The 25,203-nt window shown below is 55.0% G+C and overlaps 2 protein-coding genes across 3 annotated transcripts in view; both read left to right on the top strand.

Moving 5' to 3' along the window:
• Positions 1–283: 283 nt before the first annotated feature.
• Positions 284–23,007, top strand: Mlc1 (modulator of VRAC current 1). Of its 2 annotated transcripts, none has more exons than XM_076853392.2 (12): positions 284–348; positions 788–1,001; positions 2,035–2,124; positions 3,547–3,600; positions 3,755–3,856; positions 10,958–11,059; positions 11,385–11,456; positions 13,043–13,159; positions 15,774–15,830; positions 16,401–16,523; positions 20,033–20,194; positions 21,220–23,007. In XM_076853392.2, exons 2-12 carry the CDS (start codon positions 789–791, stop codon positions 21,292–21,294), a joined length of 1,167 nt encoding a protein of 388 aa, XP_076709507.1. In that variant the 5' UTR covers positions 284–348; position 788; the 3' UTR covers positions 21,295–23,007. The 2 variants fall into 2 exon arrangements, with proteins under 2 accessions (XP_076709507.1, XP_076709508.1); XM_076853393.2 differs by lacking the exon at positions 284–348 and adding an exon at positions 1,555–1,634 and having other exon boundaries at positions 917–1,001.
• A 1,654-nt stretch (positions 23,008–24,661) lies between these two features.
• The window catches only part of Ttll8 (tubulin tyrosine ligase like 8), a 37,333-nt gene continuing 36,791 nt past the window's right edge, over positions 24,662–25,203 (top strand). Inside the window, exon 1 of the mRNA XM_077109284.1 lies at positions 24,662–24,722. Coding sequence (XP_076965399.1) covers positions 24,662–24,722 — 61 coding nt within the window. The remainder of the gene's footprint in view (positions 24,723–25,203) is intronic.

Below are 25,203 nucleotides of genomic sequence, written 5' to 3'. Positions count from 1 at the left end.
TTTGAATAGAGCTATGCTCCAGGCACAGGCTGGCCGGGATCCTGCACATGGTGGACTCTGCTCTCAGCTACGCTTCTTCCTCGGAGATGCCCACCTGGCAAGTCTGTGATGAGCAGGAGCAGGGAGGCCCTTTCTCTCCTGCTGGGTTAGGACAGCTCTGAGCCACGGTTACACAACCAAGCAGCGAAGTTTCTAGGATCTACTCCATCTCATTGAAATTCAGGAGGCAGTGCTCCTTCCCTTGGCTCAAGTGCAGTTTTGCTGGGCTTTTGTTCCATGTGTGAATAGTTCTTGCTGGAAGCCCCTCACCCCAAGACGAGCTCTCCCAACGGCCGGACAGCATCGGAGGTAAGCACACAGACGTAAGCTGCAGAACAAGTGAGTCTTGGGCTGTCTCCTGGGCAGTCACCACCTTGAGCCTAGTAGCAGTGAGACCCCAGGGCAGAGTGAGGTGTGTAGGAAGTTGCTCACTGAGTGGAAGTGGTGTGTGTTTGAGGACCCAGGTTGCCAAAGCAAGTGAAGCCTCAAGTCTTACCCCGAATCCATGTTGCCTAGGTCTGTCTGACTGGAAAAGTGATTTGTTCACTTATAGAAATAAGTATTTATTTTTTAAATTCATAGCATTTCTGTGTGCACAATATTTCTTTGTTAAGAAAAATTATTTCTTGAAAACAGCTTATTGCAATTGAAGCTTTCTCAGGGGTCAAAGTTGACAATTTTGTTACAAACCAGTGAACGGTGGCCTGTAACTGTGAGTCTCAGCACGGCCGCATGTCACCACTCGCAGCATGCCTGTCCCCAGTGCCATGACACGGGAGGGGCAGTTCAGGGAGGAGCTGGGCTACGACCGAATGCCCACACTGGAGCGGGGCCGGCAGGACCCAGGCCGGCAGGACCAGGGCAGCTACACCCCGGACGCAAAGCCTGGCGACCTTCAGCTGTCTAAGAGGCTGCCCTCGTGCTTCAGCTACAAGACCTGGGTCTTCTCCGTGTTGATGGGGGTGAGTAGCCTGACAACGGCCCTGGGGTGAGGTCCACAAGCACACCCCTTCAGTGAAGACAGTGGCCCGAGGCCCCCGGCGGAGGTGTTGCTTGTTCCCAGGCTAGAGATGGGCAGGAGCAGCCCCCAGGGGAATGCTGGAGAGCCTCTTGAATACTGACGAGTTTATCATGCTTGTGTCCTCTGAATTGTTTTTTCCAATTAGTACCTACCACACAGGTCTACTGCTGTCCCACCAGGGGACTGTACTGAGCCCACGGTCAGCACTAGCTCAAGGTGGCCTCCTTACTCCTGTGGGTCCCTGAGGCCCAGGCTGCAAGGGTGGGAGGGGGTCTCGGGTCTGAGCTGGCCCCAGGCAGGCCTGCATCAAATGTTGAAGTGTCTTTCCTGGGATGTTCCTACATAGATGGCAGATAGCTGGAGACCTGAAGGAGTGGTGTGGTCCTCATAGCTGAGGGACAGGCCCCTGGACACACCATTCCATGGCAGGACCCAGTTCCCTGTGGCTCTGGACTAAGAACCAACATCTTGGCTGCAACCTCTCTCCTGCCCAGGCTCTTCTGGCCAACCTGCAGCAACCCCCATGGATGGACACAACCACACCTGGCCCTCAGCAGCCTCTTCACAACTCCAGGTTTAGCCCGGACCTTGGGCTGTAGAGTCTGACTCCAGCAGCCAGTTCTAGATGTTTGCTAGGGTTTGCTTCTGCAGAGCGGTGGGGCAGGCACTGTGTCCAGATTCTGAGTGGACCTTTGTCACATGGGCACACCAGGTGGAGCTAGGGCTTCCCTGGGGAGAGGTACCACTTCTTGCCTTTGATTTTAACACAGCCCCTGTCTTCTCCACTAAATAACATCACAGAGGTCCCTGCTCTGGCCTTAGGCATAGGACTCGTTTGTCCCTGGAGAGGGCTCTGGTCAGGCAAGGCCAGATGCAGGCTCTGAGATGCTGCAGTGTCAGGCCACTCACTCCTTGCATGTGTAATTTGCAGACAGAACCATGTTGTGAACTGAGTTTGTGTTGCTATTTTGCAGAGCTGCCTTCTTGTGACCTCGGGATTCTCCCTCTACCTGGGCAACGTGTTCCCCTCTGAGATGGATTACTTACGGTGTGCAGCAGGCTCTGTAAGCAGCCCTCCAGCCATGCCTGCCAGTGCCCTAGTCCCTGCCCTGACTTTCGGTTCCTGCCACTTGTTTCTCATTCAATGATCTCTTGTATGACTTTAACTTCAAATAGGGTTTACTACTTCTAAAGCTCCAGTGAAGTAGGTCTGAATCTCATTCCCAAGACTTGGTACAAGAAATAGCACTTTTGATTCCTACCTGCAGTTGCATAGGCTCCAGCTGACAGTGAGCTGGTGGGGGAATCTGTCTTTGGGGGACCAAAGCTTGGTGCCCTGTTTATGGAATTTCACTTCCTCCCCAGGCTGGCTGGGGAGGAGGCAGTGGTCCTCACAGGAGGGGAGGAGAGACAACTGCAGACCTCCAGGTCCTGTGGTTCCGGCCATCCCCTGTCTGGCCAGCTCAATCATAGAGCATACTGTCCACTGAGGTCTTGTGTGTCAGTAGGGAAAGCCACCAAGGTCTGGGTTCTCCTTGGGGTTCCAGCTGGTGACAGGCCTGTACAGGCAGAAGGTCCTGGGAGTCTGTCCCTTTCCAGCCTCCAGCTAGTTCTCCTGCCCCACCCCATCAGTGGCCATGTGCCCTAAAAGACAACACATGAGCTTCCTCACGCCCCACGCCCAGCATCTCCCTTGGGCTCTTAGGACAGACCTTCTTAGCAGAAGGTGACATCTTTCCCTCCTGCTCTCTGGAACCACCTTCTTGGCCTCAGGTCCTCACCATGGGAGCTGCCCTTGTCAGGGGCAGTGACCTCCACCTGAGACCCAGAGTGCTTCAGGTCGGCTCCACATTAGGCAGTGTCCCTTCCCCCTCATAGTTGTCTGGGAGAGAGCTCTGCCTCTGGTGGCCTGTCTTGGCTACCAGAGCTTGGCCCCTAGGACACCAGCCAACCTGTCCCCCTGGATCCTCAGCTCAGGCCCCCCATGGGCTCCTCCTGCTCGCATCCCCACTGTCTGCAGACACATCCTCTCTGCTTCTCAGAGGCCCTATCCACAGCCCCTCCCAGGGTTTGGTCCCCTTATTAGCTGGCCCACTCCCAGCCTTGGGACCATAGTGGGGTCAGAGTGTGTGGCCTGGATGAGCACTCCTGGGCTGTGGGACCCTGGACATCAGAGAACTCTTGTGCCTCCTCCCCACCAAGGCTTTTTCCTTCTGTGTAGTTCTCCAGGTAAGACCATTCTGGTCTTGTGCAATGATACTAAATTATATTTGGGATCCAAGTGTGCCTGGCTAGAAACCCTTTTTCAGGATAAATTGTTTTGAAGTAACTGGGGCTGTCAGTGTCGAGGGTCCCCTGCATCAAGTGACTCCCAACACTTGTTTGCCAACATGGCTGGGATCATCCCATCAGGCATTGCTGTCACTGCAGGGCTGGGACTAAAGCCATGGTCAGCAGGGTGCTCACCAGCTCTGCTTTCTTTGCAGTGCATCCCCTCAGCCATCGTGAGCTTCGCTGTTTCAAGGAGAAATGTCAGTGCGGTAAGTCCTTCTGGGCAGCCTCCACAGGACAGGGCGTGGGGGAGGTGGGTCCGCCACAGGGCTGCCCATAGGGCTGCCCAGGGATAGGTGGCCACCCCCAGTGCTTCCCCTCATGTGCTCAGGGTTCTAGCTGATGAGCTGCCTTGTCTTCCAGATTCCCAACTTTCAGATACTGTTTGTTTCCACATTCGCTGTCACCACCACGTGCTTGATTTGGTTTGGGTGCAAACTGGTCCTGAATCCATCAGCGATCAACGTGAGTCACTGGAAGGGACCTGGGCCACACCTTCTGCTGACATCAGCTGCTGGCTTCTGCCAGCACTGAGGGGGTGCAGTGGATGTCTGAGTGAGTGGGGATATGCCCTGATGTTTTCCAAGACTCCCAAATTGACAGTGCTGAGAACTTGATTATGCTTTTGAGGAGAATTATCTCCACTGAACATTTAACTGATTTCAGTGAATTAATTTATTTATAAGCAATATTTTAACATCTCTTTTGCAACAACTCTTAAAAATTAATAGTGACAGGGCTGTGGATGTGGCTCAGTGATAGAGTGCTCGCCCTGCATGAGCAGGCTCTGGGCTCCATACTGGCAGGACAAAAACACGTTTTAGTAACTGTGATGCTGTCGGTCATAAGACACAGTCAGTTTACATACTACTAAGGGAAGTGGAAGAACATTGTCACCTCAATTTTGCCTCCAAATAAAAATATCACCAACTGGGTGCAGTGGCTCATGCCTGTAATCCCAGGAGCTTGGGAGGCTTTGGCAAGAGGATTGCAAGTTCAAAGCCAACCTCAGCAACTTAGTGAGACTCTAAAAAAAAAAAAAAAAAGACTGGAGATACGGCTCAGAGGTTGGGTGCCCCTGAGTTCAATCTCTGGTACCAAACAAAACAAAACAAAAACCTCAACAAAATTTGAAGTGTCTTAGCCTTGCAAGGTGAGAAACAGAAGGACAATGAAGGATGGGAAAGGGACTTCTACCTGCCACCTACAGAAAGAGGGATTCCTGCCAGTTTCACACAGGGACTCAGAGCATGTAGCAAACTTGCTGAACATGAAAAACAGCATAAAACTTTTAACTGTATCAACAACCTACATGCAGATATCATTCTGTAGAATTAAACATATCAAATTCCTGGGATAAATCCAGAAATCTGAGATCTGTGAGACCCTACAGTGAAAAAATGATGGCGCGCCCTTCCTTTTTTAGGAAAGCAGATATACATTCCGGGGAATATGTGGACTGTATCAAGGGAGATGTCTTTTGGGGTAAAGTAAGAAATATCCATTCAAGGGAGAATGCAGGCCATCTCCAGAGGGAGAGACAGCAACCCCTGGATGTGAGTGTTAATGTGGAGGTACAGGGGCCACAAGGTGCACTAGAGGTGAAGCCAGGGCCAGAGTACACAATTCTAGGCCAGTTTTCTCTGCACTTGGTCATGGCACCTGGGTAACTTTTGCAGGCAAGGGCAAAGATCAAGGGTGAGGGCCCCAGTACAGGTTAAGGACAGGCTGGGTTATTCACAATGCTTGTTTTGCATTGAAAAAATGCATGGGTGTTTCCTGCATCCCAATAGCTCTGGGGGTACTTCTCTTTTGGGATGGACTGTCTTTCCTTTTCTGTATCCCCAAATTCCTATGTCACCCCAACCCCCAGCCTTGTGATCCCTTATTCTTAAAGGGTCAAGATGTATCTTCTGTGGCTGCTTTGAGATGACAGGGGTGATGGCCCTGTCTAGCCAGGGATCTGAAGTCTCTGTCAGCGTGGTGCAATGGGGACAGAAGAGACTTGTCTCAGTTGCTGGGACGGATGGCATCTCATGTTGACATCATCTTTACCAAGAGGCTGTTGCAGTCTGAAAGATCCTAGGAGATGAAGAAACGCAGGATGCAGCCTGAGGCCTTGATAAAGGCAGCAGTAGACACAGCAGACAAGGGAGCTCTACATGGCTTCTGGGTATCTGTGCACATTTTGGGACCTGGATTTGTCAATTGCAGTTCTGTTGGTCAGACAGATTAACTCAGGACAACATGACTTTTAGAAGAGTCTTTTCTGTTAGTTATTATCAGATACTCAGGCATACAAGGCTTCTTTCTTCAAGACATCCTGAACCATCGGAGGGCAAGGCCATGCAGGAGACTCATACATGTTTGCATGGGGGGGATACCTCTTGGAATCTTCCAGAATGCATGGAATTCCTGCAGCTCTGCACAGAACCTCGGGCTGGGAAAGGAAGCCCCTTGAAGAACAGATTGGGGCACACCCCCAGGCTTATTAAAAAGCTGTCCTTGCCAGGGTGGTCTTGGCAAAGGCAGGGGAAACAACCCTGACTGGGTCAGCCTGGGCCTCCTCACATGTATGGATGGCAGTCTGTGATCTGGAACACAAGTGCCTGGTCACCTGGGGTGGACCACCTCCCACCTGCCAGGGAGATCCAGACCTGAGACTCTGAAGCATGCTGTGAGGGAGAGGGTGATGGATGGGGAAGCTGCCCAGTACACATGGAGCACCCCTTCAGTTCCCCAGGGAGACCAGTGCCCCAGGAGGAAGCCACAGCCTTCGAGGACTGGGCTCAGCTTGCCTGGCAGCAGGCAGAAGAGGCGCGCAGCAGGCAGAAGAGGCGCGCAGCAGGGAGAAGAGGCGTACTACAGCCAGCGAGAGCCATCCACATGCTCAACGCACACCCAGGGAAACTCTGATGCCCAGTGCAGGCCCTTTGAAAAACTGTTAGGGATTTGCTGGACATTCTAAAATATATGCTGTGCCACCCCAGGTGCAAGCCCTGGAGAACTGCTTCACATCTGTGACCAGGCAGTACACATGTGAAGGTCACAGCAGTGACACTTGCCATCAAAAACTCCTTGTCTAAACAGATGTCCGTGACCTAGAACAGTGCCTGTACACGCAGGTGGACTACAGAGTGGGAGACAAGACGGATAACCACGTGGTGAAAGGGGGTGAACTACATCCCCTGGTGGCCATGGAGCCGCAGCCCTGCATCTCTGGGCCTCGTACCTGCAGAACCCAGCACCACCCGAGCTCCAGCCACAGAGCTATGACAGGACTGAGCAGTGGGGACCAGGAAGGAAGTCCTGGAGCTGCTTGTGCTTGTGCTCAAGGACACAGGCATGAGCCACGGGGCAGAGCACCACACAGTGGGGAGAGCCAGACAGGCTGCAGGCTGGGTCCGCGCTGCGTGCCATGAGCGTCCTGTTAGCCGTCACCAGGTCCTCTGGGCTCTCGGAGGTGTGCGCTGCTGGCAGCTGGTGGCACAGCGCACCCATTCCTGATCCTTCTACCTGCCCATCTGGTCATAGGTCTCTGCAGCCTGTCACTCTCCCCAGAGTTCCAAACCACCACGTCCCCTATTGGTGGCATGTCAATGCCTTGCGCCTGCACACTCTGCCAGGCTGCTCTGGGCCACAGGAGTGAGGCTGCTGGCTGTGGGTCATGCCTGTGCTCTGTCAGGCTCAGAGTGCCGCCTGCTGCAAGTCCTCCCCACCAGCCTGAGCATCCTGCAGCTTTGCCTGCCCGGGGTCATCAACTCACACTGTTCCCAGTCAGAGGACAGCAGAGATACGGACTTCTTGTTTTCACGTGGCCTTCAGAGCTGCAGTTCTGAGTGTCATGTATTCTGGTCATAATATAATGATATTATAAATCAATAAGTGGGTGCTATTTAAATATAGCCCCACATGCCTGTTTTTTAGGGTCTGGCAAGAAGCAGAAGGGACAGTCAAAAGGGAGTGTACAGTTAGGGAGGGGATCGTTCCCACAGTCTGCACAGTGTGGGTGGGGGGGCAGCAGGTGGCTGAAGGGGCAGGGGATGCTCAGAGAGCCCCCAGCAGAGCAGTGTAGCAGAGCCTGCCTGAACTTCCAGACTAATCCAGGTCACAGTCTGGCCACTCCAGTGGAAGGAAACCAGCTCATCAGGACAGTACAGTGGTGAAAGGGTGCTGAATAGAAGGAAAAGAATAACATGGAACAAACAAGTGAACAGAGCTCAGCACACCCAAAAGCTGGGTCTCTGAAAAGACTGGCATGATAGTTGTCACGAAGATACAAATTAAACTGTGGAACAAGATGAAGGGCTGGGTTGTGGCTCAGTGGCAGAGCACTTACCCAGCGTGCTCGAGCCCCTGGGTTTCACTCCTAGGATGGAAGAAAAATAAGAATTCTGAAAAGTTGTGAAACACAAAACCAACTTATAAAAAAACAATGTAAGTTGCTGAGAGTGACAGTCCACACCTGTAATCCCAGCAATTTGGGGGCTGACACGGGAGGATCACAAGTTCAAGGCCATCTGGGTGTTAAGACAAGATTGCAATAGATCACCATGTCAGTCTTAAAGCAGGAGACGGAAACTTTATTCACCAGTTGGAGGTCCGGGTCCATCAGCTGGTGGTCCAAGGGGGTAGGCTGCAAGTCTACATGACTGTTGCTGTGATTCAAAACCCATAAATGTCATGAGATCTAAAATCAAGCAGAAAAGACAGTGGGCCAAAACATCTCTAGTTGTGTACAAGTTAAAGAATGGTTTCTAACATCTAGACAGTCAATCTCTGACAGGGTACATTATCCAAGAAAAATGGGAACCAAAGAGAGAACAATTTTACATTGTATAAGAATTGGCATGTTGTGTTGCCTAACATGCTATGCTAAGCAACTGTTGATGGGTACAGAGGTGGGGCTTTCCCTGAGGGAAGCATTTCTTATAGGACGTGGAGTTTCAGGGCAAAATGGAATCTGTTTGGTCATTGCCCATATAGCCTGGCCCATAACATGGGCAACTCAGCAAGACCTTCTCTCAAAATTAAAAAAATAAATAAATAAAAATGTAAAATATTTAAAAGGGACATATAGGAAGTCTGTAGTATTATTACAATTTTTTTTCAAAATATTTCAAAATAGCTGGGGATGTGGCTCAAGCGGTAGCGCGCTCGCCTGGCATGCGTGCGGCCCGGGTTCGATCCTCAGCACCACATACAAACAAAGATGTTGTGTCCGCCAATAACTAAAATAAATAAATATTTAAAAAAATATTTCAAAATAAAACTTTCTTTAAAAATTCAATAAGTGTCTCTCTGTACTAGCAGTAGTCTATCTGAAAATACAACTTAAAAAAAAAACAAGACTCCAGGGTTGGGCTGTAGCTCAGCGGTAGAGGGCTAGCCTAGCACGTGCAAAGCCCTGGGTTCAATTCTCAGCACCAAATAAAATAAATAAATAAAGGTATTGTGTCCAACTTAAAAAACAAAAACAAAAAACATGACTCCATTCTTGTCAACAACAAAGTCCATAAACTATCTAGGACCCAAAAAAATAGATGCATGGGTCTGGTTTCTTTTTTTTTAATCTTTATTTTATTTATTTATTTTTATGTGGTGCTGAGGATAGAACCCAGGCCTTGCACCTGCTAGGTGAGCACTCTACAGCTGAGCCACAATCCCAGTCCCTATTTTTAAATATCAGCTGCTTATTTTTGCATGACATTATTGTATTATGACCAGAATACATGATCTAGAGTGCATTGGTTCTTTGAAATTTACCAGGCCTGTTTATGGACTAATAGTTGCTCAGTTCTGTTAGTACTATACAACTACTATAAAGAATGGAAATTCTGCCTTATTTGGCATGCAGAGTTTTGTAGATGAGCTTATTAGTTGCATTTGTTTTAAAATCCAGGCTTTTTACTGTTCAGATATGGTGAGGTCAGCAGAGCAGGAGATGCCGGCTATTGAAAGACAGACTAACAGTCTAACAGACCCCAGAGGAGGGGCACGCAGGGCCACTCAGGGGAGCATCAGGGTTGGTACAGGCAGAGGAAGCATCCCCACTGTGACTCGTGGCTCAGCCACAGGGCAGGAGGGAGGAGCATGGATCTACCAGTGGTGGCGCAGAGCCAGGAAGGAGTAGGCGTGGCATGTAGTGGGCTTAGGATCAGCCAGTCTGAATACCTTCAGCAGGTACTGGACACAGAGCTGTCCCTGGCTGCCTTGGGCTGACTGGGTAGGTGGGTGGTGGCCCCACATGGGCAAGCAGATAGAAGGGCGCAGGTTGGGTGCTTTGAACATGATGTCGTTGGCCAATCCCAGAATTAGCCAGCCCTAGGAGGGGCAGCCTGTCCAGGGCAGCCCAGCCCCAGATGGAAGAGCATCAAAGGGGACATGGTTAATGCAGCAACTTTCTTGTGATTGTGAGAGTTCTAATGCTTTTGTCTTTTTCCTCTGTCAGTTTCTGAGGAAAGTATGTCAAATTGTTCACCTATCACCATTGGTTCACCTATTCCTGTGGTTCTGTTATTAATTACTTTGTGTATTTTGAGATGCTAATGTTAATTTCATGTGGTTCAACGTGTATTTTTGCAGTATGTAGGGGTTGAAGTCAGGGGTGCTCTACCACTAAGCCACACCCCCATGCTTTTTATCTTATTTTGAGACAGAGTCTTGCTAAGTTGCTGAGGCTGGCCTAGTACTTGCAATCCTCCTGCCTCAGCCTCCCAAGTAGCTGAGATTACAGTTGTGCACCACTGTATCCAGCACATTCTTTCTTTTATAAATTTAGTTTTTAGTTATCAGTTAAATTGTCTTGTTATTGTGTTTATGTATTTGTGGGGCTGGGATCAAATCCAGAACATTGCACTTGCCAGGCAAGGCTCTAGACTCCATGGCTCAGCCACAGGGGAGGGAGGGAGGAGCGCAGATGTGCCAGTGGTGGTGTGAAGCAGGCTCTGGTCCAGTCCATGCTTGAAGATGGGCAGGCCAGGCCTCCAGCTTTAGTGATGCCCTGGTTTTGAGGTTGAGCGATCCTGTGAGCCAGTGGAGAATGGAGGAGTGCACAGCATACTTTTTGAGGGCTGGCAAACAGGAGAAAGCACATACCATCTTTTATTGGCGGACAGGCTGTTGGTTCAGTTCTCAGGGTGCATCTGCCTTTCTCAGGGGGTCTGACTGGCTTGGTTCTGAGAATATTAACAAGAGTGCAAATTCTGGAATCTGCCAGTGCAGTCAGGACCCAGAATAGTTCTGTTTCCCTTCAGACCCCTGTGTTTGCAGTTTTTGGCAGTCACACTGGGAGCTGCTGTAAACCGAGTGTCAGCCTGTTGTATAAGTGAGAGGGTTAGCTCAGGGAACGGCAGATGCCACCCAACAACCTGATCCATCCGCAGCATGTTCTTGCATAGTCCTTGATGAGAGTGGGGAAATAAACAAAAATCCCAAAGGCCCGCCTGGGACCGAGGCAGTGTGGGGTGCATGGCCCATCTGGGGCTGGGCGCCGGCCCGCAGCCTGCCCTGCTGTGCCACCATGAGAGGCTAACAGGGCGGCTGAGGCTCCTGCTTCCCTTGCAGATAAACTTCAACCTCATTCTGCTCCTCCTGCTGGAGCTTCTCATGGCAGCCACAGTGATCATCTCTGCACGGTCCAGTGAGGAGCCCTGCAGGAGGAAGAAGGTGGGTGGCCTCCACAATGGCATCATGACCCTGATGTGGCCTGGCTGCCCCAGGGTCCCCATAGGCAACTCAGGCCACAAGGAGGCGGGCGTGGGGTGGTGCCCCTGGCTGTTACCTAGGAAGGCATCTCTGCCCCCAAGACTGCCCACAGTGCCAGGGGCCCATGGTGCCTGGGACCCATGATGCCTGAGACCCGCAGTGGTGGCAATTCAGCATGCCCCTTAAGTCTGTTGGGCCACACCAGCTAGTGGCCCCTTCATGCCATGGTCAGCACTGCTGAACCCCGAGCCCATGACTGTGGCTAATGAGCCTCGCTTCCTTGAAGGGCTCCGTCTCCGACAGCAGCAACATTCTGGAGGAAGTGCCGTTTCCTACTCGGGTCCTGAAATCCTATTCGGTAAGAAAAACTTCCCTTTTAATCTCCTCTCACTGGTTGGGTGTGTGAGGCTGGGTCAGATCCTCGTTCTCATGTTTGAAGATGTCCAGGACTTGGCCAGGGCGTGCACGTGAGTCCTGCCCTCGTCTGAGGCCACTGCAGCTGTCCGTCACTGGGGCCAGCCGTGCCTTGCTCAGAGAAGCTGGTGTTCCTGAGCTTCCTGGGGTCTCAGCTGAAGAAGGAGGGGCCTGGCTTGCACTGTGCCCTGGAACCTCCAGCTCTGGAGGCCCTTTCCATTTCCTGTTTGTTCAGGATCGCTTGTTCTCCTGGGGAGGTTCAGAAACCTCCAGTAGAGTGTGGGTACTGACTTCTCCTTGTAATTCTGTCGCTTTCCAGCCTGGATCTGGGAGCCCGTGTTCTCAGTTACAGACAAGCCGCTCTTCCTTGAGCATTGTGTAGCGACCTTCTCTGTGTCGGATAGGGCCGGCCACGGACTCTTCCCACTGCGTGAGCACATCACTGTCCTCTGCTGGCCTCGGCCGAAGGCATCTTTACCCTTCTTATTTCCAGCTTATCTTATTCTGGTGATATTTGGGTATGTTTCTTATAATGGTGCAAGGCTCTATTTTAGTTTTTCTATCTAATCTGCCTGGCTTTTGAGTTTAGCCTATTTCCTCTGAGAGTGGTTTCTAACATAATTTTATCTATTTTACCCTTTTTATTCCTCCCTACTTCTGGATTTTTTCCTCTGCCTTTACCTCCTCCCCTGCCTTCTTTTGGGTCAGCCGAGGCTTCTCCTATCCTCTTCCTGGTGGTTTTGGACTAGAAGTTGCACATTTCTCAGCTGGAGACCTCCTCCTGTTCAGTCTGCCTCCTGTAGACAGTGCGCATCTCTCCCCTTGGCCTGGTTGGGGAGGGGAGGGCGCCAGGTGCCTTCCTGCCTCCGCGGTCTGGCTCCTGACTTGCTCCTGGGCTTCCCAGGGCTCTGTGTCCACCTCTGCCAAGCTTCTGTCCTCCTCCTGCCCCACTTTTCTCCTGTTTAGTGCATCTTCCTCAGACACCTTGGGAGGGGTGTCTGTTTTGGTCAGCTTCCACTTTTGCAGGTCACCTCATTCATGGAGACTGTTTTGCCCAGTAGAGTGTTAGTTCCAGGCCAGCGGTGTCCCTGCGGGTTTGTGGTGGGCCATCGTCACCGCCCTCTGCAGGTGTCCTCTCTTTGGGGAGCTTTCTGTCCTGTGTTGTGACTGCTCTGAACGGGGCAGTTTTCTTTGTCCATGTGGGGTCTGGTGGGGTCTGAATGCAAGGAGGATGACCAGCCAGTCTTGTCCCCAGCACAAGCCCTGTGACAGTGTGTCCTCTGGCACTCCTGCTGGCCACATCCACATCCAGCTTTCCCGTGGCCTCCGTGAGCTTCACCCAAGGCCAGCTGGGTCCCCTGCATCAGCTTCTAGGGGCTCAGCCTGTTCAGCCTGAGAGCAGGCCACCCACTGACCCCATGGCCTACCCTGGGAGCCGAAATCTACACGGTGCCTTTTCTCCCTCATGGGGGTGCAGACCCTCAGAGTGGTGGCCCTGTGAGGTGATGCTGCCCCACTGTCCCCTCCCAGGTGGTCGAGGTCATCGCTGGTGTCTCTGCTGTCCTCGGTGGGGTCATTGCTATGAACGTGGATGAAGCGGTCTCAGGCCCACACCTCTCAGTGACATTCTTCTGGATCTTAGTGGCTGTGAGTACTTCCTGGCTGGCCACCCTGTCCATGCACAGCTGCTCTGGTTACACAGTCTTGGCCACAGCTATGGGCTCCTCTTCTTGAACCAAGGTGGCTGGTCTTGAGCTCTGTCTTATGGCATTCTGACAGGAAAGCACCTGGAGAGAGTCCTGCTGGCCCCTGACCCAGAATACTTGGAAATAGGGCTGGACGATCAGCGTGTGATTTTATATTCGTTGCTAATATTTTATATCACTCCTGTGTTTCCTAAGACAGCCAATTACTTGTATTATCCCATGCAACTTGTAGCATATGTTTTATAGAATGTGATACTTCTGCTGTGATTCATACTAAATGCTGATACAGCAGATGCTTAGCAGGACACCTGGCACGAAGGAAGTGTGGACGCATGGCCTCTGTTCTGAACTTGGTCCTCAGGTCACTGTGCAGGTCTTTTCAGTTGCCATGTGATCTCACGTTGTTCAGGGCTAAGCCCAAACCTGCACAGTGTGTACCAGTCGGCCTTCCTGGCCCCCCTGGGGACCGTCACACCACAGTATCCCTTCATACCCAGAGCTGCTATCCCTCTGTACTTTGTGCAGAAGACCTGGGCCCCAGGCGTCATTTTGCACCTGCCACCAGCCACAGCTTGTCCACGCTGCATGCCTGGCCTTGCGGACGTTTCAGTTTTGCCCTACCATCTCATAGAAAAGAACAGGACATGGCAAGCACCCATGTCCTGTCCACATCTCCTCAGAGCAGCAGCGGTCCTTCCTGAGGCTGCCCCGCAGGCTTGGCTGCAGTCGACCCCCACTGTAGGGAGACTGGCCCTGGTGGGGTCTGACGTGCCTGGGTGGTGCATGGGGGCCGCAGCTCGCTTCCCCCTGGGGGCCCGTGACTCCCTAGACCTCTCTGCCCAGGGGCTCCTGGGACAGTGCAGGAATGGGGGTGGGGTGAGCCACTCAGCTGGCAGGAAGGTGGGTGGGGTGGAGGAGAGCTCCCCAGGGTGCAGCCTGAGCACACAGTCCCCATAAGGAGCAGGGGACATGTCTGATGTCTGTGTCTGCAACAGAGCTGGTTGGGGGTTAGACCCTGAGCCCCTGAGTGCAGAGACCAAGTTCACAGTGGAAGGTGCTCTTCCTTGTCCCCTGGCCATTCCTAAATGCACCCACAGGGCCCTCCCTCCTCCTGCAGGGAACAAGCAGCTGTGGGGTAAGGAGACCCCAGGAAGAGGGTGGGTCACTTCAGGTGGGACACCTTCTCGGGTAGGAAGCTACCTGGCTTGGCTTGCCTGCATCCCTGCCAGGGGTGGCCAGAGAGGTCAAGGGCATAGATCACTGGACGCCAGGCAGGGTCCAGGGCCTGGAGTTAGGCTGAAGGCCGGGTCCTCCCCATTCTCCCCATGGTGGGTGGCCACCCCAGCTGCTTTCTAATTGGCTGTGCCCCATCTTTTATTCCCTCCTCAGCACTTCTCCTGCTGTAGCCAGAGGCCCTTTGGGAAATGTGTGGATGCTTCTGCCTCCTGGCTGAGGCCAAACCCACCTCTGCAGCCACATCTGGTCCAACCCCGGGGACTTTGCACATGCAGTTCCTTCACCTCCCTCATCAACTCTCTCTGCGTTTACTTACCTTCTCCTCAGGGCCCTGACAAAAAGGTCATTCCTGTTTGAGAGGAGTCAGTTGTCACTGGCCAACACCACTGCCCCAGGATGTGGATAGGAACTTTGGAGCTGGGAAACTGCCTGGGTCACTAGCTCACCAGGCCATGTTAGGCACTCGGAGGCCTAGGGGTGATGGCCCAGGGGGATGACCAGAGGGCACACCCAGGTGGGTAGCCACCCACCACCTTCCCTCTGCCTGCTCTGTGGAACTAGATCAAGCTCCTTGAGGTAGATGGGAAGAGGCACTTCTTAGTTCAAAGGGGAAGAGCCAGCAGATGCCTGACCCAGTGGGCTACGTGGACGCCTGGGAGCTGCAGCTCCTGTCTAGTCCTGAAGCACCTGGACACCCAGGGAGAACCTGAGCAGCAGTGGTGTGCAGCCCTCAGGGGTGCCCGAGCCGAGAGTTGGCCCACAGACAGACAGGTGCAGAGTGTGAAGGGAACCGGACCCTGGATCTGGAAGCAGAGGGTCTGCAGGATGGAAGCCGGGACTGCACCACACCTGCTGTGTGAGGACCACCCCCAGTGTGTGGACACAAGTGACCAGGTGCTCAGCTGAGGGCACAGAAGGCACCAGCAGGGTGACTCTGGGGAGTCACACCATTCTTGTAGATTTTCTAGGGGCTTAAAATTTTTAATGAATGCTCAAGGAACAAGGAGCCCAGCAAGCCAGTGAGAGACCACCTGCCTCCAGGCCCCCAGGGAATAGCCCAGGCACCCATCAGCCCCAAACGGCCCCACCTCCTCGGCCCTGGCTGGAAGCAGGAACTGCTCAGTGTGGCGGAGCAGAGCACAACACTCCATCTCACTGCAGCGGCTCTGAGATCTTTCTTTGTTCACAAAACCCAGCTGAGCGTGGTGATCCTGTAATTCCAGTTCAGAGCCAGCCTCGGTGGCTTAGGGAGGCCCTCAGCAATTTAGACCCTGTCTCAAAATTTAAGAAAAAAATCTGTTATTGTTTTTTTCTTCTAGTGTTTTCCAAGCGCCATTGCCAGTCATGTGACGGCGGAGTGTCCCAGCAAGTGCCTGGTTGGTGAAGTTCTGCCTGCCCCTCCCCCGTGCCAGAGACAAGGCTCTGGCCCACACTGGCAGCTGCAGGGCTGGGGCGGGGGCTGGGGGGGGGCCAGGGAGGAGCAGCTCTTGAGGCAGTGGGAGGGCTGCAGCTGGACCCACCGCCCGCAGAGGGCTCTGGGCTGCCCTGTCTGTGGATAGCAGGGAAGTGCGCACTTCGGATGTGGACAGAGACACTCCTGAGGCTGAGCAAGGGAGGGGAGGAACCAGTCCTTTCTCAGTGGGCTGTCCTCCGCCCTGTGCTGCCCATGCTTGAGGCTCTGTGCGGGGAGCATCTGTTCCTGGCTTCAAAGCCCCTCCCCAGTCTGACCTGCAGTACCGTAGGAGTTGGGAAGATGGGGAGGTCAGCGGGACAGATCTCCGAGGCAGGGACTGGTGAGCGGGAGTGGTGTGTGGAAGGGCTGGGCAACCTGTGATGCCCACTGCTCCCAAGGCTGCCCTGCGCTGGGCGCCTGCTGCCTGAGGAGCCCAGCCGTTGCTGACTGCAGTGACATGGCCCACCCCGTCTGCTCTTGCCTGCCTCCCCAGGTGGAGGTGCTGCTGGCCATCAGCAGCCTGACGTCCCCCCTGCTGTTCACGGCATCCGGGTACTTGTCCTTCAGCGTGGTGAGGCTCGTGGAGATCTTCAAAGATTACCCACCAGCCATCAAAGTATGTACCCTTCATTTTCTTCTGCAACTTCCTAGAATCGGCCACTCGTAGTCAGCAGGAGTCTGAGGAGGACTCTGGGGCAGACTGGATCTGTCCTGGCAGTGGCCAGCACAGACAAGCACCTACCATGTGGCCACAGTGGCTCCTCAGTCGGCCGCAGGTGCAGCCAGTGTGCGTGCACTGTGAGGTGGCTCTAACGTGCCTTTCCCCTGGACAGTGGCATGGCTGCCCACCTGACTGCCCTGCTGCCGCCGCTCAGTGGGCAGCTCTGCCCTGGCCTCCACCCAGGCTGCCTCTGCTTCTCTAGCTGTGGGACACTGCTGTCACTGGGTCTAGCTCGGAATTGCACTGAGGGCGCAGGTCAGTCAGAGAAAAGCTAGAGTCTGACTGTCTCCAGGTGGAGCTCTGCGTGGCCTTCCAGCCGCCTCCTCACGGCTCCTTAGAGTTCACTCCCAGAAACCTCAGCACAGACTGAAAAGACCATGCAGTGGACACAGGTGCCATAGCAGCTTGCCTTCTGCGTCTGCTGCTCCTACTGATGGGAGGATCTGAAAGTGCAGTCTGGCGTGGACAACTGACCCTTCATGCTGGCTGGCCTTAGGTCAGCATTTCTAAAAGTGACAGCTGCCCCCACACATCACAGTCTCATCATCACACCTGTGACCATCAAAATTCCGACACAGTGTTGTTTGGTGTCTGTCCTCATGTGATTCTTAGCCCCACAGTGGATGCCTGGTCTCTGGCTCCTTAGCACAGGGGCCCTCTTCCTTCCTCCCTGACTGGGAGGCCCCCGCGCACCTGGATGCATGGGGCGCATGGACACAATCCCTTTACCTATTTATATGTGGTGCAGGGTGCTTGTGGAGCTGGGCTCTGGCCAGGCTCTGGCTGCACACAGGTCCTAGTCCCTGCTGTCTTCCCCTGGTCTAGTGAGGGCACTAGGGTGGCATTTTTACCTCAGGAATGAATAAGGGTAAGCCTGGGGTCTCAGACCCCTCCTCTGCTCCTGTGCTGGCGCTTTGTGTGGTGGGCTGCCACCCTCCTCTGCTGAGCACCGCCAAGGACCCGCCAAGTTTTCCAGGCTTTAGAGGGTCACAGCTGTCCCTCTCTCAGTACTCAAGTTGACCCAACTGTGGCCAGCGCTGTGCTTCTGGTAGACACCGGAAGGCCTGCCCTTTCTGTCTCTGTCCAGACATGCACAAGGGCTGGGTGGGGACAGTGTGCACAGCGTAGATGGGGCTGCGAGCACTGACACCTGAGGACCACAGCTCCCGAACCTTCGGTGGACAGAGCTGGACAGACTTATTCAGCAGTGGGGTTTGCATGCTGTCTCCAGTCAGACTCGGCAAGTCCTGGTCTGCACCTCTTTGCTCCAGTTCCAGGCACGGGGCTCCTTGGCTGCTGTGCACTGGCTCCAGATTTTGTCTTCTCAGGCACACACAGCTGCTTGCCACCACAGGGGCCGGCGTCCCTACTGGCAGTCTTAAGGTCCATCCCACCAAGGAGGGCGGGCACCTGCTGTGTGGCTCCCTGAGGGTTGTGCCATGCACAGCGTATGGTTTCTAATGTGTTCAGCTTTAGGGTTTGGTTCCTTTTTTTCTTATTTTTTTAGCTGTAGACGGACACAATACCTTTATTTATTTATATGTGGTGCTGAGGATCAAACCCAGTGCCTCACACATGCCAGGCAAGTGCTCTACCACTGAGCTTTCAACCCCAGCCCCTCCTTTTTCCTTTTTAATGATATTTTGTAAATGTTTAAAACATTTGTATGGTTCGAGAGTCAAAGCTGTGTAAAGACCTGCTGACTTGCTGTCCAGGAGGTAGCCACATCACCACAGTCTTCCCTTCCATGCTGGTCAGGTTGACTCGAAAACCATCACTCTGGACCTTGGCTCTTTTTTGTTTGTTTGTTTGTTTCTGGGGATTGAACCCAGAGGTGCTCAACACCTGAGCTACATTCCCAGGCCCTTTTGTTTTTATTTTTTATTTAGAGACAGGGCCTCACTAAGTTGCTGAGGCTGGCCTCAAACTTGCAATCTTCCTGCCTCAGTTGCTGGGATTACAGGTGTGGCCACCATACCCAACTTTTTTTCTTTTTAACTTATTTATTCTGGTGGTTCCTGAACACCCAGGAGCCAGTGTTCTTCTGTCCTCCTTTACTACCCCGTACAGCTGTAACCACCAGCCTTATCCCACCAGCCCTAGGGATGGGAGCCCAGCCACTGCCAGCCATCTGCACAGCACTTTATTGGAGTGCTGGCTGGGAGAGGGCCTGCAGGGGACGGTGCATCCATGCTGTGGGCTGGTCATCTCCTCCTCAGGCAGGGGGAGGCTGCTTTGGCCATGCAGGTGAAGCGTGTGTGGCCTCACTGAGCCCGGCAAGCTCTGCTCCCATCTCCAGCCCACTTTCTAGGGGGCTTTGGAGCGCTGCTGTTGGGGAGGCGCCCTCCAGGTGTGGAGCAGGGTTCAGGGCCTGGCAGTGGTTTCCCCTCTGCTCCTGGCCCTGCAAGGGGGAGTTTCTTCAACATGTCCTGAGTTGCATCTGGACATCTGAGTTGCGTCTTCAGCCAGGTTTTGTAAGAACAGGCCGGGACCCAGCTAGACCTGTGTCATGAGACCCTTCATTGTTTAAAAAATTAAAAACCCATCTTTTCCTCAGCCCCTTCATCTGCAGTGCTCCTACCCAGGAGGTCTGTTTGTTCTCTTCCCATTCTCTGCCACGGCCGTCTCCACCTGTGCCAGGACCCTGTGCCCATGGTAGAGTGGGCACCTGCCTCCTTCTCTGCCCGGCAGGGCTGGGTGCCTTCTCTTGGGGTACACCTGCTTTTCTACATGCATTTCAGATCCAGGGCCGGGCTGCAGGAGGCCAGCACTGCGGTCCTCTGGGAACTGTGCCCTGTTTCCTCCTACTTCCTCCCCTTCAGTGGCAGCTGTACTCCTTCCTGTGCTTTGTGTTTCATGGGCCACCTGGAGGGACTTCCCTGTGTGGAGAAGAAGGTGCTGGGTGCTTTACGGAGGCTTTCCCTTGCTGCACCTAGGTGCTATGTCTGGCCTGGGCTCTCTGGCTGCCAGGAGGACTCTGGGCCTGTCCTCCTCCCCGGAGCCCTTCCCACCTCCTTCCCCTCCTCACGGCACCCGGTCCTACGTCTCCAACAGCTGGGCCACTCTGCTGGTGGGTCAGAGTCCCACTGCCTGGGACCCCCACCCTCTCTCTCCTTCCCTCATTGGAAGGTGTGGTTCCTTCTGCCAGCTCCCCTCTGAGGTGTGAAGCACAGTGGTCTTGTAGGCTCCTTATCTGTCCTTGGGGTCCTTGAGGTGGGGACAGGAGCAGCAGTCATGCTGTCCACAGGGCCTGGCAGCCTCTGGGGCACTCTTAGGCCTGTTGACACCACCAGCAGAACATGCAGGGGACGGTAGTGGCTGATGGGGCTGGCAGGTGCTGGGTGCTGGGGAAGCCCGTGGGCAGGTCTGCTGCTTGGTCGCTCACAGCTCCATCTGCCTCACAGTCCTATGACCTGCTGTTGCTGCTGCTGCTGCTGGTGCTGCTGCTGCAGGGCGGCCTCAACACTGGCACCGCCATCCAGTGCGTGAGCTTCAAGGTCAGCACAAAGCTGCAGTGCACGTCCTGGGACACCCAGACTGGCCACCAGGAGCGCCCAGAGGGGGAGGTGAGTGGCCTGTTCTCACAGACTCCCTGTCTTGGGGGCCTCTGAGAACCCAGGGGAGGTGACCATCCCCTGCACTAATGTCCTTCAAAACCTTTCATGTTTTTTTGTATTTTAAATTTAACCCAGAAAAAAATCTTGAAGAAGTAAATTAGGAAACACATTATTTTAAAAAAATAATTAGGCAAATACAAACCCATTTCTGATCCTGAAAAGTACCAGGGCCTCAGGAATTTCTTTGCTCTCACAAACACAGAGCCTCCTTCCAGGGACTCCCATGCATCAGAGTTCCCTCCCTGGCTCCAGAGGGTGCCAGGTCTTCAGGGGAGGGGTGCCCACCAGCCTGGAATATAGGTTGTCATGCCCACCCCTCAGCCAGGCCACAGCCACCTGCATGGCCCTCTGCTCAGACCCTGCCTCTTGCCCACCTCCTGCTGCCAGCCTGAGTCCTGAGGCTGCCACAACTGACAGCAGGGGCTCAGCAGCTCTCTGTGGGCTGCCCCTCCCTGGACAAAGCTGCTCATGGCCCCTTGGGAGCAGCAGCCACAGGGCCCCTGTACCTGGTCCTCTCTGCTCCAGGGAGGTCTCCTGTCTGTCCCAGCATTGTCCCTGGCCTAGTGCAGACCCTCCTGGTTCTGGGTCAAGTCCAGAATGGGGCAGTGCTAGGTGGACACCTTGTGCTTCCAGAGTCCAGAACTGCCCGTGCTAGCGCTTGGATGCACCACGAGGCTGGCTGCTGTCCTCCCTGCTGCCTGGCAGCATGCAGTCACCTCTGCCTCAGGTGACCTGTTCCTCAGCTGCCAGGAATGTGCCCAGCCACCCCTGGAGCCTGCCCCACCCCAGGCTCCATACGTGCAGAGACTCAGAGACCAACCCTGAGGGAGGGGCCTGTCATTTTGAGGACAGCAGGACAGTGGAGGCCTCTCTCAACCTCCTGTCCAGCTTGCTGGTGCATGGGGGGCTGCTGCTCTGCCTTCTGCATCAGGCGTGGCTCTGGTGAGCTAACCCAGGTCCTGTCTGCCTCACAGGTGGCCAGAAGCCCCCTGAAGGAGTTTGACAAGGAGAAAGCCTGGAGAGCCGTTGTGGTGCAGATGGCCCAGTGACCAGAGTAGACGCCCAGCTGCACAGACCCCACTGTCCTGTGGCCACGACTCTCTAACACACCCTTTCCCTTCTGAGGGCAGCTTTTATTCTCATCAGACTTAACTTTGGAGTAGGTGAATGTGGGCTGTTTTGTCCTGTGGGATCCGTCAGCTTAATGCTACTTTGGTGGCCCAGCCACCCAGGCCCCTGCGAAGATGGCAGAGGGGCAGCTGGACAGAGGCCTCTCCACATTCCAGGCCTCTCTGGTCCAGCTTCCTTGGTGTGCCCTTCCCTGTGGCCTGTGTGTGCTGTGGCTCTTCCTCACTTTGCGCTTTCCCCTTCTGAGATGACACCTCTCAAGGGCCCAGCCCGCCAAGCATCCTTCCCCACCGCCCAGAGCAGGCCAGCGCTCTGTCCCACCCCTAGAACTGGCCACTTCACATAGTTGCCACTGCTTTCCCACACCCCAAGTCCCCACCGGTCTTCCATACACCCAGCATGCCAGAGGCTCCACCTCCTCCCCAGCCCTGGAGGGTGTCCCTGGGATCCTCAGGTCCAGTTGGAGCTTTGCATGACCACTGACCGCCAGTGTTCTCAGGGAGGGAGCTGATTGTGGGGCTTTGGAAAAATGGATCTGACTGCGTAGCCACTCACCACCCTGCAGCAGTGACAGTTGAAGCTGGTCTCCACATTTGCCTGGCTCCTGCGGATAGACCCCATTTAAGCGTGGGCAGTCCCTGTGCCCCAGGCCTCTCACTGCCTGACTGATCCCTGCTCACCAAGCTCTGGCCAGGGTCAGCTGTTGGTGTCTCAGGCACTTGTGTACCTCTCCAGCATGTCTGTCACTGCCTGCTGCCAGGCTACAGGGACAGTTTGGGTGAGAATAATATTAGTTTCGGTTAAAACCATGGCCACAAGTTGGCTTGTGTGCCCTCTGCCTACCCTCTGAGGACACAGGATCCTCCCGCTGACATGGCACCTGTTAATCCCTGGTGAGTTGGGTACCAGCATGTTTTGCAGACAAGAGGAGAAGCCGTGCTCAGGAAGGCACTGATGTTTGCTGTCCACTGAGCTGGGTGTTAACCGCTGCCCCCACCTCAGGGAGGCTGAAGAAAGGCCTGGAGGCCATTATCACCAATGGACCAGTAAACCAGGGACTTGGTGGGATGGGCAGCCTGGCCAGGGGCACGTGAGGACCTTCTCAGCAGATCTTACTCTTGATCCCAGTGGCCCTGGTTGCCAGGAATCATGATTGGGAGGTCATTATGTTCAGCTGGAGAAGAGGAATGCAGATAAGACTCAGGAAGCTGGAAGGTGCCAAGAAAGCAGCTATCTCCAGCCCTGGGTGACCTCTCTGCAGCCCTTGTCCTGGGCAGCTCCAAAGGACAAAGTCAGGGCCAGCTAGGCCATGCCCAGATGAGCACCACCATGGAGGTCATTCTCCTGCCTACGTGAGGCCCAGGTCCTCAGGCTAGGCCACTGCCTCCCTGCAGCTCTGGCGTGAGGAGGCCAGGTGGGATCTGCTCCCCTGTTCCTGAGAGTGGGTGGGAGTCACAGGGACTGCCCTGGGGCAGTGGTCATCAGGGGACAGATGTGGCTGGAGGATCACTACTGGCTTGCACTCCACAGAACTAAACAACCCAAGTGGAATTTCAAAATTGTCAGTTCTGATTTACACTTTTTTTATATATCATTTAATACGCTAGAACAATAAACGCTAACATACAAATGTGGCCAGCAGTTTGTTTATGTGGGGTGTCCGGGCATCTGCCTGCCCACATTCTTAACAAATGGAGATGTAGAACAGGAGGGTGAGCTGAGCTGAGGGCACCTTGGTATTGATTCCTTGATTTAGATATAACCCTTGGAGGTGGGGCCTGGGGCAGAGCAGAGGTGTTGGTGGGTGAAGGCACTGGCCAGCCCAGGAGAAGCTGCCCACCTGTGCACAGAGGGGAGAACTTCCAAAATAAAGATGCATCTAAACCAAATGTAGATTACCTCCATGTTCTAAACCATCCCCAGCAGTGAATACCCTGATGGAGTGGGCGGGTCTCTCCTAACCACCCCCCAAAAAGCTGGGCTGGCAGGGACAAAGAAGAAAGGAACTGCAGGGGTCCTGCATGGCAAGCAATACTGGCCAGGAAGATGGGTCCAGCAAAACACCAGGAAGTGCCCATGTGAGAGTGGGTCTGCTCCCAAGAATGACCTTAAGGGTGCCAAGGCTGTTGCAGGCTCCTTGTGGGACCTACTAGCTGCTCCTGCCACCCCATCGCCACCACCCTCTAGAGGACACCCTGTCCAGGGAGAGGGCCCTATGCATTTGTGGGGAAGGACCCCACCACAACACCGGCCCCTGCACCCCCTACTTCTGGCCCCGGTGGGGTGTCTTGTGGCCAGCAAGGGGGCGAGGGCCTGGACTGGTGCCCCGGGAGGGGCAGGGTGTGACCACGGTCTTTGTGACTTGGCAGGGGCCTAAGTGCCAGGGCGGGTCCGTGTGACCCCGACCTCCGCGCGGGGCCAAAGCGCGTGACCCGGGCGGGGGTCGCGGCCACTCGCGGGCCCTCCCCAGACGCATGGCCCGCGTGTTCCTGTGCCCCGGCCCCCGCCCCCGCGCTTGCTCGGACAGCAGCCGGGGACTAGAACCCCAGCCGGAGCCCAGCCTGAGCGCCACTGACTGCGACCCGGCTGAGCCCGCGCCACCCACGCCCCCCGCGCGCCGCCACCGCAGCGCCCGCCGCCCTCCGCCGCCCGCGCGTCCGCGCAGCCCCACGCCCCGGGCCGGCCGCCGCACCACTCGTCCCGGGCTCTACCGCCAGCGCCGGGGTCCTGCACAAAGCGCCGCGCAGCCCGGGCCCGTCGCCCTGGGCAACCGCAGGACTTGGGGACGCGCGGCGGGGGGCGGAGGCGCGGCGCGCGCCTCGGGGCCGGTCCCGGGTGAGCAGCGGTCCCACAACGCCTGCCTGTCCCCACCTCTGACCCCACAGGCCCCTGCTCCCCGCACTCGGAACCCGCCCTCCTCCCTCTGGAACCCCAGAACCTCCCTACCCTAACCCTCCACCTGCCCACCCCCCTCCCGCCGGGAAGAGCTGCTCCCCTCCCCTTGGAACTCCTTAAATGTCTCCCTTTTCTGGTGTCCCAGGCGTGTCCCTCCAGCCTAGTTCTGTCTCCCCACCCCAGACCTGTCTCCCCCAACTCCAGACCCCCTCACACTCACACCTATCCCCCCACCCCTGACCTATCCTCCCACCCAGACCCTCGCCCCCAGACCTACCCTCTCCCAGACCTGTGCCCCACCTGGATCTTCCCACCAGCCTGCCTGCTGACCTTGCTCCCTCGTGCCCCTCTCCAGCAGGTGCCCACAGCCTGAAGGAGGAGCTGGAGGCCATCATGGAGCCAGGCCAGAAGCTGTCCTCTGCCTTGTCGGATGGAGACCGCCGAGAAGAAAATAGTCTGCACCCGCCTTTGCTTCCCAGAGTCGGGCAGCGCTCAGACGGGCTGTCCCCGCTGTCCTCAGCCTTAAGTGGGCGCGAGGCCAAGGTCACAGGTGCTCAGAGGGAGGTGTCTCGCCCAGGCCCACCGGGGGAGGCGCTGGGCAGGGTGGGGTGGGGACTCCCACTGGGCTTCCCTTGAGGTTTCCGCTGCCTTCCTGCGCTTCCCTTTCATCGGACAGGGTCGTGGTTGGTAAATACCTCAAGTCCTAGGAGTGAAATCCGCACCACAGCTGGGCACCCCCTCTGCTCTGTGGAGTGCTGACAGTTCTGCAGCCTGGGTAGGAGCTGGCCCGCCCACAGCCCCTCTCTGCATTTCCCGCAGCCCCGTTGGAGAGCTCCTTCCAGATCTTGGCTGTGGTCGAGTCGGGTTATTTTATTGCTGACGTGGGAATTCCGTGTGTGTTCTGGATACCAGTTCTTTGTCAGAGCCTATCATAA

Source organism: Callospermophilus lateralis, chromosome 4 (assembly GCF_048772815.1).
Source record: "Callospermophilus lateralis isolate mCalLat2 chromosome 4, mCalLat2.hap1, whole genome shotgun sequence".
Classification (NCBI taxonomy): Eukaryota; Metazoa; Chordata; class Mammalia; order Rodentia; family Sciuridae; genus Callospermophilus; species Callospermophilus lateralis.
This window is presented reverse-complemented; position numbering and strand designations above follow the sequence as displayed.

What these genes read in the sequence shown, in the direction of transcription:
- Mlc1 (XM_076853392.2), top strand. Translation starts at nt 789, where the DNA reads ATGCCTGTCCCCAGTGCCATGACACGGGAGGGGCAGTTCAGGGAGGAG. An exon ending in TCTTCTCCGTGTTGATGGGG is followed by an intron (nt 1,002 to 2,034) that starts GTGAGTAGCCTG and finishes GCTATTTTGCAG; the next exon opens with AGCTGCCTTCTTGTGACCTC. An exon ending in CAAGGAGAAATGTCAGTGCG is followed by an intron (nt 3,601 to 3,754) that starts GTAAGTCCTTCT and finishes CTTGTCTTCCAG; the next exon opens with ATTCCCAACTTTCAGATACT.